This window comes from Manis javanica, chromosome 15 (assembly GCF_040802235.1).
Source record: "Manis javanica isolate MJ-LG chromosome 15, MJ_LKY, whole genome shotgun sequence".
Taxonomy (NCBI): domain Eukaryota; kingdom Metazoa; phylum Chordata; class Mammalia; order Pholidota; family Manidae; genus Manis; species Manis javanica.
Window position 1 is genome coordinate 84,486,492 of NC_133170.1, and position 12,338 is coordinate 84,498,829.

Consider the following 12,338-nt stretch of genomic DNA (forward strand, 5'->3'; position numbering starts at 1 on the left):
ACATTAGTGGCTGTCACAGTCGTGGGTAGGAGGGGGCGTTGCTGCCAGCATCTCTTGGGTGGAAGCCAGAAAACTGCTCAGCAACCCACAAGATCCAGGCCGAGCCCCAGCACCCAGCAGAGAGTCCTCCTGCCCCAGAAGTCAGCTGCAGCCTGCGCCCGTCAGCGAGCTCCTGAGGGGACGGGAAAGTGAGTGATGGGGTGGCCACAGTGGGCTTGTGCCATGGTCACTCACAGACAGGGATACCAGTAGCAGGAGGGACCGGCAGGGCTGTCACCTCGGGGACCATGGTAGGCCCGTCAGCACAGGGGGAGTGCAGAGAGCACAAGCGGGCTCTGGGCATGGCCAGCCTGACGCAGGGCCCCTCACCGGAGCTCGGGGAGTGGCCAGGCCATCACGCAGCAGTGTCCAGTGCCTGCGGCGTCATCATCTGTACTAGTTCCCGGGCAGCCCTGACGCAGTACCATGGCTGTGGCTGCTCACACCTGGGGATTCCTTCCTCCCAGTCTGGAGGCTGGAAGTCTGAGGTCACAGTGTCGGCAGGATTGGTTTCTCCTGAGGCCTCGCTCCCTAGGTTAGAGGTAGCCGTCTTCTCTTTGTGTCTTCCTCTGTATGGCTCTGTGTCCTAATATGTGTTTTTTTATGTTGAAGTATAATTCACATATAAGATTAGTTTCAGATGAACACCGTAACTGAATATTTGTATATGTTGCAGAATGGACACCACTGTAATTTTAGTTAACATCGGTCACCACACATGCTTACAATTTTATTTTTCTTGTGATGAGAACTTTCAAAGTCTGCTCTCTTAGCAGTTTTTAAGTATCCCATATGGTATAGTCACCATGCTATATGTCACATCCCCGGGACTGACTGCTTTTACATCTGGAGGTTTATACCCTCAGACCACCTAATCTCCTCTTATGAGGACACCAGTCGTATTGTATGAGACCTCATTTTAACATAACTGCTTCTTTAAAGACCCTTTCTCCAAATACAGTCGCATTCCAAGGCCCCAGGGGCACATTGCAGCCATAGCATTATCACAGCTGGGACTGGCACGGTCTTCCAGCCGCACAAACTCTACCCGCTGTATCAGCACCAACAGGCATCTCCTCTGACCCTGAGGCTAAGGCTGCAGAGCTTCCCCCAATTGGTAGGGGTGTTGACGGGAAGGGGGACCTTATTAGAGGGTCTCTGCCAAAGGGTTGGAAGAGCAGGTTCAAAGGACAGAGCAAGAGGCATGTGGTTCCACTTAATCAAGTGACAGAAGCCCTGAACTCCACCCCTGGGCCCAGTGCGTCAAAGGCCTAGGTCAGTCCAAGGGCCAGGTGGGCACCAGGCAAAGAGTGGGTGGTGGTGGAAGGGGTCACAGTGGCCACCTGGTGGGGCCCTGCGCCCCCTTGGCCCTGCCTCTTCTGGGCAGCCAGGCCTTGGTCACAGGCGAGAAGGGAGGGAGGCATTGCCTGTCCTGCTCAGCTCCAGACCTTCTGTGTCCCACTGTCAAGGTCAAGGGTGGCCCTCGGCTTTGCCGGATGACCCTCTGATTTGCTGTGACTACAGGCAGGTGCTGAGGCTCCCGTGCCTCCCTTCACACCCATGTGGAGCCCTCTCCAAAGGCACGTCCTCAGGCCGCCGGCCTTCTTCTCTGAGAGAGGCCCCCTCGGGCCTCATCCCCAGGGGCTGACTTCTGTCTGTGTCTCCTGCAGAGTGAGCTGGACTTGGAAAAGGGCTTGGAGATGAGGAAATGGGTCCTGTCTGGAATCCTGGCGAGTGAGGAGACTTACCTGAGCCACCTGGAGGCACTGCTGCTGGTGAGGAGGGTGTAGCGGGCAGGACGGGGCGGGGGTGGGGGCGCGGGGCAGGGCAGGGGCCGGGGAGCTCTCTGCTCACACGGCCCAGGTCCCAGACCAGTGTCAGAGCATGAGGGCAGCCCGCCCTCCCTGGAGTCACTGAGACACCCATGAGACAGTGAGAACATTCCACCTCTGCTGTGTCCACTAAAGGGTGGTGGGTGCTGGCATGAGACAGGTGCCAAACCAAGTTTAGCTTTAAGTTTTTATTTTTAATGGAATTCAGAAATAAAAGCACATGTATCACATAGCCACAATGGGCTCTGGTCATACCATGCACCTGACAGATGGAGAGCCCTCCCTCCTGTGCTACTTCACCTGTCACCTGTGCCTTCTCCCAGCCCATGAAGCCTTTGAAGGCCGCTGCCACCACCTCTCAGCCGGTGCTGACAAGCCAGCAGATTGAGACCATCTTCTTCAAAGTGCCTGAGCTCTATGAGATCCACAAGGAGTTCTACGATGGGCTGTCCCCCCGCGTGCAGCAGTGGAGCCACCAGCAGCGGGTGGGCGACCTCTTCCAGAAGCTGGTGAGTGGCTCGGAGTACGTGCACGGCAGCCACCCTGGGGCTTCCAGTTCCAACCCCTGCCTCAGCTGGCGGGCGCGTGCTGTCAGAGGCTCTCTGGATGCCAAGGCGACAGTGGCAAGGAAGAGTCGGGGTGTGTCTTGCTGCTTCAGATGCCAGGGGCAGGTCTTGAGTAGGCGCGGCCTTCTCCCTGGACCCCAGCGTAAGACCTGTCCCTGCTTATACTGCTGGGTCCTTTCCAGCTCTGCTCAGCTCTGCTTGAGGTTTGCAGACTGCAGAGTGGCCTCTGCCCTGGAGGGTCCCTGTGGGGCCGGTGCTGCCTCCCAGGAGAGCAGGATTCCGATCTGAGGCACAGGAGATGGGGGGCGCGGGTGGAGCCTGGGGGGGCAAGTGCAGATGGGAACAGAGAAGGGGTGTTATACTTTACTTCATGTTTGCAGTCACCGGAATGAAAGGATCTTGAATCACTTGGAGAATTTGTTTAAAGACGGGTGGGGAGGAGGAAACTCGGTCAGTAAAAATGCAGGCGCTGGGGAAGTGCCCTCTGGTCCCAAAGGAGGGCCTTGTAGAGGAAGCGGGGAAAACGGGCCAATGGCTTCCAGAGCTGGAGGCATACTGAAGGCCAAAGACTTCAGGAGTGACAGCCTCCCACCTCGGCTGAGTTAGGACTGGTTCCGTGGACGGGCTGGAGAAGTGCTGGGAGGGGCGGTTTGTAATGGGGAGCGGGGACCTCCAGCCTTGCAGTGTGGGGATCGGCTCTGATCAGGGGCACTGGGGCCCCGCGGGTGCCCCGTCTCACCTGAGCTGGGCAGCCCTGTAAGGCCAGGCCCTTCCTCATCACCGTGCAGGTGGGGAGGCTGAGGATTGGTAGGTCACTTGCCTGGACTGTAACCCTGGTTTGTCTGTCTCCAAAAACAGAATCTCAGAAAATGCCTTTGGGGGCATTTTTGCAGGATGACAGAATAACAGTTCCCAAAAGGACCCCCAGTCTCTGGGCCTCCCACACACCCTGCCAGCCCCAACCCTGGCCTCGCCCTGGCTCACTTGGGCGCAAGTGTTCCGCTCCAAGGTGTGGCTTTCCTGTTGGCAGTGCCCTCCCTCCCCTGTCCTGGTTTCAGACACCCTGGACTCCAGGCTGGAGCAACAAAAGGAACATATGAAAATTTTCACCTGTTGCCTTCAGATTCTCGCTACCTAGGACCCCTTTCCCTGTGGCCAGAGAGTGAGAGGGTGTATGTTGATGCAGGTGCCGCCCATCTTTGAAGACCGCCCACCATTTCTCTTCCTGTGAAGTGTCAGCAGGGTTAAGCCTGGTGGATTTGACTCAGGCTGCAGCCCTCTCCGGAACTGGAAAATCGTGTTACTGGGAAGAAACCACAGCCAGCCCTCTTCCCTGAATAACATTCCGAAATCACTCGGAAACTTTTTTTTCACATTTTAATAGTCTGATGAATGCCGAATTGGGAAAGATTCCTCTGGTTTCCCTGATGTCCTTGAGCTACCTTTGCGGCAGGCAGAGTGGGGACAGGGGCAGTGCTGCAGCGGGAAGTTGAGGCCCAGCAACTGCATGCTGAGCTCGCACACAGGTGCCAGCTGGGCTGGGTGCTGCGGTCTCCACAAGGACAGACAGACATGGGCTCTGCCCTCGGCCCGTTTAGACCAAGAATGGGGCCGGCTCCCTGTCGCCCGCCTTGTCAGGCTCCCTAGCTGGGACCCCTCTGCTGTCCTGGGACCATGCGCTGTGTCTGGAAGCTCTGAAAGCTTGATCCAGGCGACGCCTGGACTCCCCGTCCTGCGGAAATGCACAGAGAACTACTGCCGCTCAGGGTTTGGCTTCTGGCTGAAACTTTATCAGCACATTCTTTTGTTTCTCTAATCATTTCAAACTTCCAGAAGTGTTGCAAAAACACTTCAGAGAACTCCTGTGTGCCAGATACGCTGATTGTGATATTTTTCCACATATTTCTCTGTCTTGTCCATACATACGCATAACACACACTGAATAGTTTGAGGATAAATTGCAGATACCTGCCCTTTTAACCCTAAATATTTCATTGTGTATTTGCCAAGAACAAGGACATGCTGTTCTGTAACCCACAGTGCAGTGGTCAAAGTGAGGAAATCTCATACTGACAGGACTCGGATTCAATATGTGATCCATATGCATATTTCTCCCAAGTCAGCTGTGACGTTCCTTCCAACCACCTTCATTCTCAGATTCAGGATCCAGTCCAGAGCCAGGGGATGTACTTGGTTGTCATGCCTCTACCTTCCTACAGTCTGTGACCGGTCCTTGGCCTTTGCTTGCCTTATGTGACCTTGACCTTTTTTTGGAGGGTAAAGGCCAGTTTGGGTTTATCGGATGTTGCCTTGGGAATAGATCGAGGTTCTGTGTTTCTGGCAAAAAAAAAAAGTTTAAATACCACAATAGCGGTGCTGTGTCCTCAGTGCCCGCTGTCAGGGGGCACAGGGTCTCTCTGTCAACCATCAGGGGGCATGTGAGCTCCATCTGTCCGCCACTGGTGCAGCTTGGTTTGGGATTAGCTAAGAATGTGGGAAGGATTTGTCTGGAACTTCTCCAAAGCCACGTGGAAAACACGAGCTCCTTCGGGAAAGGCAGCAGGAGCGGAAGTAATGAAAGGGCTCCCCTCTCTCGGACCCGTGTTAGTTCACTGGGGCTGCCACAGCCTGGGCAGGTTTAGCAACACAAGTCTGTTTTCTCACAGTTCTGGAGGCTGGAAGTGTTGAGGTCAGGTGCTGGCAGGGTTGGCTTCTCCTAAGGCCTCGCTCTGTGGCCTGTAGGCAGCCATTGTCTCCCTGTGTCCTTGCATGGTTGTCCCTGTGTGTGTCTGTGTCCTAACCTCTTATTACAGGCCCCAGTCAGATTGGATTTGGCCCACCCTACAGCCTCATTTTCACCTAATCGTGTCTAGGCCCCATCTCCAAATCCAGTCACCTTGAAGGGTGCTAGGAGTTAGTACTTCCACACAGGAATTTTGGACACAATTCATAGGACACAGTTGAATAGTAATATCCCCACAGGATGTTACAGAGAGACCAACCTGACCACATTGTCTAAAGCTGCCTGAAACTCCCAGCCCTGCTCCTCTGAGCCATCTGCTGTGTTACGCGTTTGTTTGCTTATTTATCGTGTGTCTCCTCTGCTGGCAGACCTCCCTGCCCCTGAGTGATTCATGGCTGTGGGGCAGTGCTGTAGGCCTGCCTTTTGGTGGGAGGTGGTTGGTGGCTAGGAAAGGAGGAAGGAGGGAGAGAGGGTCGCTATGGTCTGACCATGGTACGGATGATTGACAGCCTGGATTCTGGACGCAGCCACTTGTCAGGGCCATCAGCTGGGTAGGCGCTGGGCGGGGCCCTCCTGCAGCTGCTGCTTGTCCTCATGCACCCCCCAGGCCCTCCGTGCAGGCCCCGCAAGGAGCAGGGCCAGAGACCAGACAGTACCAAGGATGCTTGGCTTACCCAGCATCTGGAATTGTCATCTGAAGAAACATAAAATTCAACACAAATGCAAATGCATGTAAAAATAAAATTTAGGTTCTGCACAGAACAAACATCAGGATTAGTGAAAGCCTTGGGCGTCCAGCTCATGGTGGGTTGCAGAAGGAGGCCCTGGCCAGTGGGTCACTGGGGTCTGTCCTTGCCCTCCCCAGGCCTGGTTTGCTGGTGCAAGGTGAGGAGAACTGGTTTCCCCACAGCTGCCTCTACAGGTGCCTGGGGCCCAGAGGTGGTGGTGACTGCATGCTGCCCTCCATGAAAGGTGCCGCGCAATTGAGTGTCTGAGGAGGAGGCTAAATGAGGAGACCCCCTATTAATGAGAACCTTTGGTTTGACAAAAGAAAAATTAAATGCGTATCGCCTCACAGCTGGCAGCCAGCAGGTCTCCCACCTGCCCTGTGGACAGTGTGACACCTGGGCCCTCTTGCCAGATCTGGGCTGGGCTCGTGTCTGGCCATTGGGAACTGCTTTTCAGGGGCAGCTAGATTGCATGTTCCCTATATGTCTGAAGGCACTGGTCACTAGCAGAGCACTGCAGCCACCACAGGCCAGAGGGCCGACCTCCTTGTCCACTCTGCTGTCCGGCAGCCAGAGCAAGAAGCTGCTGCTCCGTCCCACCTATGTAGAGACATTGGTTCGTATTCACTGACAGCCTTCCGTTTTAGCTGCTACTGGTGGCACCATTTAAATAAGTGGGATGGGAGGAATAAGCAGCTATGGAAGAGGACCATCACCTGCCTGGGGCTGTGAGTCACCTCTCAATCTGTTGCTTTGGGAAAGGGAAGCATACTCAGTGCGTGGGGATGGGAAGCGGTGGGAGGCCAGCGCGGAGGGGCTGAGGTATCTGCAGCTCTGCACCACCTGCTGCACCTGGGGTTCCTCCAGATCTGTGGAGAGCCCATAGCTCAGAAAGATGGGGAGCAACAGCATGTGCCCCATACCTGTCCTGCACCTGTCCCACACTCTTTTCCTTCCTCCCTGCAGGCCAGCCAGCTGGGTGTGTACCGGGCCTTTGTAGACAACTATGGAGTTGCCATGGAAACGGCTGAGAAATGCTGTCAGGCCAATGCTCAGTTTGCAGAAATCTCGGAGGTACGCTGTTCAGACAGGTGCACCCCTGTGCTTCCTGCGGTGAACCGTGGGCTGGCCGTTGGTACACTGTGACTGGGGAGAACGAGGTGTACCTAACCAAGGTCTGGTCATAAACCAGCTCTGTTTCCAGATGCCTGTGAGTCAGCTTTGATAGCCCCTTGTGGAGGATGCAGTTGTGAGCATCCCACAGCCGCACATGCTCAGGAGTCTGAGCCCAAGCTGAGCTGGCTCGTGGCTGGGATCCCCTCCCGGGACAGGGGGCAGGGGCGTGGCGGTCCTTCACCTTCTCCCGGGTCCCGTCCTGAGAAATGAGTTTGGGCAGCATCCAGTTAGACCAGAGCTGCCCAAGTGTGTTCTGTGGAATGCTAGCTCCCAGGCGATAGATCATAGGAGTTATATGAACAGGACTTTTGGAGTCAAGTTTGGGAAATGTGGGATTAAACCAAATTCATTTGTTTTCTTGAGGCAGGACTTCCAGGGGTTCCTGGGTGCTGGTATGCACAGTGTGTTCAGGGTGCACGTGTGTGTGCGCCACCTCCCGGGCTCCCGTGAGCATGGCCCTTGATTTGTGCAGAGTCTCACACACGGCTGTCACACCCCCTCAATCCCTTAGGGAGCTGCTGAGGCAGGCATGGGGGAGTAATCACTGAGGGGTGCTAGACATCAGGAGAGGAACCAGGTGCTCTGTGGAGCTGGGCCCCAGCGAGCTTTGAACGCTTGGGTGTTCAGTCCTGAGGTTTCCTGCAGCACGGAAGGTTGGAGAGCCGTCTCTGTGCCCCTTCCCGTCCTGGTGCTGTTTCTGTCCAGAAGCCCAATACTGGCATTAACCACAGCTTCTTTCAAGAGACAGTTTTAGGCACATGAGAATCTTGTATCTTCATTTCTCTTGGCACCTTGGACCAAATCAGTGATACCATCTATTCTGTTGTGTTGAAATGTGACCCACCCACCAAAAGACTCTGGTGTCCTCCTGGGATCTTAGAGGGTAGGGTGGAGGTGGGATCTGGGGTGGGTCCCAGGGATGGTGGCCTGTCAGCCCCACCAGCCCGCTGCATTCTGCTTAACTGCTCCCAGAAAGCAGTTCCGTGCACACAGGAGGGCAAGGTTTGCCTCGGTTTACAGGATTCTCTACATCAGAGGCTCTCTGTGGGGGGCGGTGTCCCCAGTAGGTATTTAGTGGTGCCTGGGGAGTTGGATGGCCACAACAGGAAGAGGGGCCTGCTGCTGCACCCCGGCAGAGGCTGGGACTGCTGTCCAGCCCCCTACAGTACACAGGACAGGCCCCCACAGGTAGTTTCCAGCCCCACATGTCAGCTGCCAAGGTTGAGGTGTCCCGGGTGAACCGCAGATCCGGGGCCTGCCGTGCGCCCCTCTCACTCTGCTTTTCATGCTGTGGTCCAGAACACAGCCCTGAGGCTTGCCGCCTCTGCGCTGAGAGGGGGATGAGGTTTCTACACAAGTTCCCTGACCGTGGAACTTGCCATGTCAAAGCCGCTTCGATTGTCCCATTTGAAAATGTGCTTTTTCTTCCGGGGGTGGGTGCAGAACCTGAGAGCCAGAGGCAGCAAGGACGGCAAGGAGCAGACGGCCAAGAATTCTTTGGAAAGTGAGTCCCCTGTGTCCCTGGGGGTGGCCTCCTTGAGCAGATAGGCCCTTGGGAGAAAAGCAGACACGGCTCCTGTTGGGTCACCGTCTGGCGCCTTCGCTCTCCCAGACTCCCTGCAGTGAGCGCGCCAGGGGGCGAGGGGGGTGGAGGAGGAGGCCGCCAGCACCAGGCCGCCAGCCAGGAAGAATGGTGGGCATCAGCTAACGGCCATAAACAAGGCGCTGTCGGGCCTTTAAATGTTGTCACGTTGTCCCCCAGTGGCCCTGTAAGGACTTTTTTTCCTCCTTTTTTCAGATGACAGAGAACAGGTTTAGAACAAAAGTAACCCACACAGAACATAGGTCCTAAGTGGCCAGGCAGGGGTGAAGCCCGAGTCGCCAGGTGCTCGGGCCCATGCGTTCACCCTCCTTGCTCTGAACAGAAAGTGGGGTTGGGACTGATCAGTCACGTCTCACCCTGCTTGGTGGGGTGGCGTGAGCAGGTACCCCTACAGAGGACAGCAGATGTGGCTCCAATGTCCCGAGCTTCACCATGTGCCGAGCCTCAGTTTCCCCATCTGTAAAATGGGGATAATTATGCATGTCCTACACTAGTTGAGGGAGTCACGTGAGGAAATCCATGCCCATGATGGGTCAGGGTCAGCCCCTGGCCGGGGCTCCTGTGCAGAGTCCAGGTATCCGGGAAACACCCGTAAAGCCGAGAGCTAAGTCAGCACCAGCGTTAGTTGGTGCTGTTCTCAGACTTCTCTGCTGTAGGGATGGGCACTGAGAACTGCATGCTAGTCTGCGTGCAGGGGACCCCCTGGGCTGGAGGACAGGGTTGGGACCCTCAGTGGCTCATCCTCCCCAGCCCAGAGAGATAGGCATCAACGCTGAGCCCTTTGTTGTCATACCTGAGTCGGCCATGCAGGCATGCGTTCTGACTAGCGCCTCTAGACTTGGCATTTCACGTCAGACTAAGAGCTCAAAGCCATGCTTCTGGGCCTTCCAGGTGCCCCAGGTTTGCCCTTATCACTGGGGAGGTGGGAGTTCCCAGGGGACGCGGGTGGCCTGCTCCCCCCACCCAAGCGCTTGCAGCGCGGATGGGCCACAGGTGGTCTGGGTCTGCTTTCTCTGTGTGCGGCCGTCTCTCACCCTGCCTGTCTTTCTGCAGCCCTGCTCTACAAGCCTGTGGACCGGGTGACCCGCAGCACGTTGGTCCTGCACGTGAGTCACTCCACCTGGGCCTTCTTAAACCAGAGCTTTGGCTTCTGCTATTCTAAGAGTTGACAGTGATGTTTGAACTGTTGCCCACCCACCACCCTTTTTCTGCCATACACCTTTATCAGAAATGCAAGACTCCCAGGGGAATAGATGGGGGGATGTAGCAGGCTCTCCGGGTGTCCTGGGTGCCCTTGTAGGAACCAGCACAGGGAGGGAGCACCCCTTCCTGCATGGGAAGGGCCTGTGGTCATGGTGCGTGAACCAAGCCTCCAGGGTGGACGGGTGGGGGCATAGGCATTAGGTGCCTTCTGGGGCCACTGCCTCCCAGCCTGGGGCCAGGGTACCTGGGGGCCCTGCCTCAGTGGGCCTGTTCCTGCAGGCAGTGGGGGGTTCACTGAATGCTAAGAAACAAAACCAGAAAACAAAAATGGACCCTAATCCTACTGCCTGGGTGACCCTATTCAGGTATCTATATGGCAAGTCATACAGGTGTATATATTTTTTTAGTTTACAACCTAAACACAGGAGTATGTGGAGTTTTCATTTCCGTTTCTGCCTCCTCCGCACAAAGGAACTGCCGCCACAAGTATTATTTACACACATGCAACATATGAACATCTTTTTTAATTAGACAGGTGTTGTGCCATGTAGATTATTCCACACTTTGCTTTTTTCCCCCCTAATGTTGTATCATGGAGACTGCCCTGCTTTGGCCCAAACAACCCTGCCTCATGGTATTTAATCTGCATACCATTCCATCAAGTGGACACTTGATGATTTCTTACCATTCTGCGATTAAGAGTTGTCAGATGGAGGGAGATGAAATGCGATTTGCGGCCTGGAAGGCTCTGGCGTGTGGCCCCTCGGAGTCTCTAACACCCTTCATTCCGTCCCTTCGCCAAGATTCGCTCAGGCCTGCATGGCCAAGCATCCTGGCAGGGAGCTGCCTGCGAGCGGTGGGGGAGGCTGGGGCCCAGACACGGGAGCCTGCCTCCAGGCTTATGTCATGCCTCCAGGTTCTTTTTGCAGATAGGATTTGGGACTGAAGGTGATTTTGTTTCTCTGAACCACAGAGTTGTTGACCGTGAGCACGAATTACATGCACTCCTACTGGAGAAGGGGTCAGTATTCCCATCTAGATTCTGAAGAGGCTTGATCTCTTACCTAAAGCAGGAGGCACCTGGGAGGCCCAGAGCTTTCTGTCCCCCGTGCACAGACCAGTAGACTGGGACCGATTCTGCCCCCTAGGGGACATTATTGGAGCCACAACTGCAAACTGAAAGGGCTACTGGCATATAGTGGGTAGAGGCCAGGGGTGGTGCCAACGTCCTACAATGCACAGGATGGCCCCCACAGAGAATGCTCTGACACAGAGCGTCACAGTGCCAAGGTGAAGAAACGCTGCCCTAGACTCTGAGAGTGGGAGCCCCTCTCAGCAGCGTGCAGACAGCTTGGGCTTGGGGGAAAAACCATTTAGGATCTGCTTCCAGGATGGCGCTCACACAAGTGCTGTCTGCACAGCCCAGGCCTGTCATGGGAGGTGATGGCGATTCTCTGTGGGCCAGCAGGCCTGGCTTTGTGTCTGTGGGGGGGGTCTACAGTTTGCAGAGTGGTGGGCACCAGGACTGTGCACTCTCTGACCTGAGTCCTTTTGCCTGGTGTAGGACCTGCTGAAGCACACACCCTCCAGCCACCCTGACCACCCGCTGCTACAAGACGCCCTCCGCATCTCACAGAACTTCCTGTCCAGCATCAATGAGGAGATCACGCCCCGCCGGCAGTCCATGACCGTGAAGAAGGGAGAGGTGGGTGAGAACAAGGTGGCCCAGGTTTGCCCAGCCTGCCCACGTGGAGGGTGTGGGGCCCCTCTCCACTCCTCCACAGACTGTTGAGCCTAACACGGGATTTTGGGGGTGCCCTTTGACGGTCCTTGACCCTGCTGGGGCTCGACCCAGTCCTGTGTGAGTGGCATCAGGCAGTGCTGCAGGGGTGCACGCCTCGTTTGGCACCTCTTCTTCTATCATAGCAGGTATGTCCAGAGCACCCCTCCTTTTGCCCACATGCTTGCCAGCTCGGGTCCCCACCCAAGGAGACTGGTGAGAAGGACAGTATTCGTCTACCCGGAGCCACGTAGTTCCTTCTGAGTGTTCTTCCTTTAAAAAAACTGTAATAGCAGATTTAAGGTTTGAAAGTGGGAGGGAGGGAGGCGGGTGTGGTTTGTATTTGTAACTGGAGACAGGCTGAAGATGGTGGTCCCGACGTCTGTAGCCAGGAGGGCTCGCCCCCTCCCTCCCTGCCACTGACAGCCACCCCAGTCTTCATTCCCCTGCATGTCACCCATAAGAGCATGCAGAACAGGAGCTAAGGACGCACTGACCCAGCCTGCTCTGGTGGCCTGTACCCCTTCCTGGGAGACCCCAGCATGGTGCTAGCCCAGTGCCATCCTGGGTGGGCCTGCACAATGGGTCGGTGGAAGTGTGCGAGTCAGGGAACTGGCATCTGGCGTGAGCATGACACCCTTTGTTGGAAGTGGCACTAAGCCTGGGGG

The 12,338-nt window shown here is 55.9% G+C and overlaps 1 protein-coding gene across 2 annotated transcripts in view; it reads left to right on the plus strand.

Annotated features, from left to right (window-relative positions):
• The window catches only part of BCR (BCR activator of RhoGEF and GTPase), a 107,866-nt gene that overhangs the window by 65,239 nt on the left and 30,289 nt on the right, over positions 1-12,338 (plus strand). For both annotated transcript variants that reach the window (XM_036993182.2, XM_073223540.1), the window contains exons 3-8: positions 1,710-1,814; positions 2,195-2,380; positions 6,875-6,982; positions 8,528-8,588; positions 9,741-9,793; positions 11,455-11,595. In XM_036993182.2, the coding sequence (XP_036849077.2) occupies positions 1,710-1,814; positions 2,195-2,380; positions 6,875-6,982; positions 8,528-8,588; positions 9,741-9,793; positions 11,455-11,595 (654 nt within the window). The remainder of the gene's footprint in view (positions 1-1,709; positions 1,815-2,194; positions 2,381-6,874; positions 6,983-8,527; positions 8,589-9,740; positions 9,794-11,454; positions 11,596-12,338) is intronic.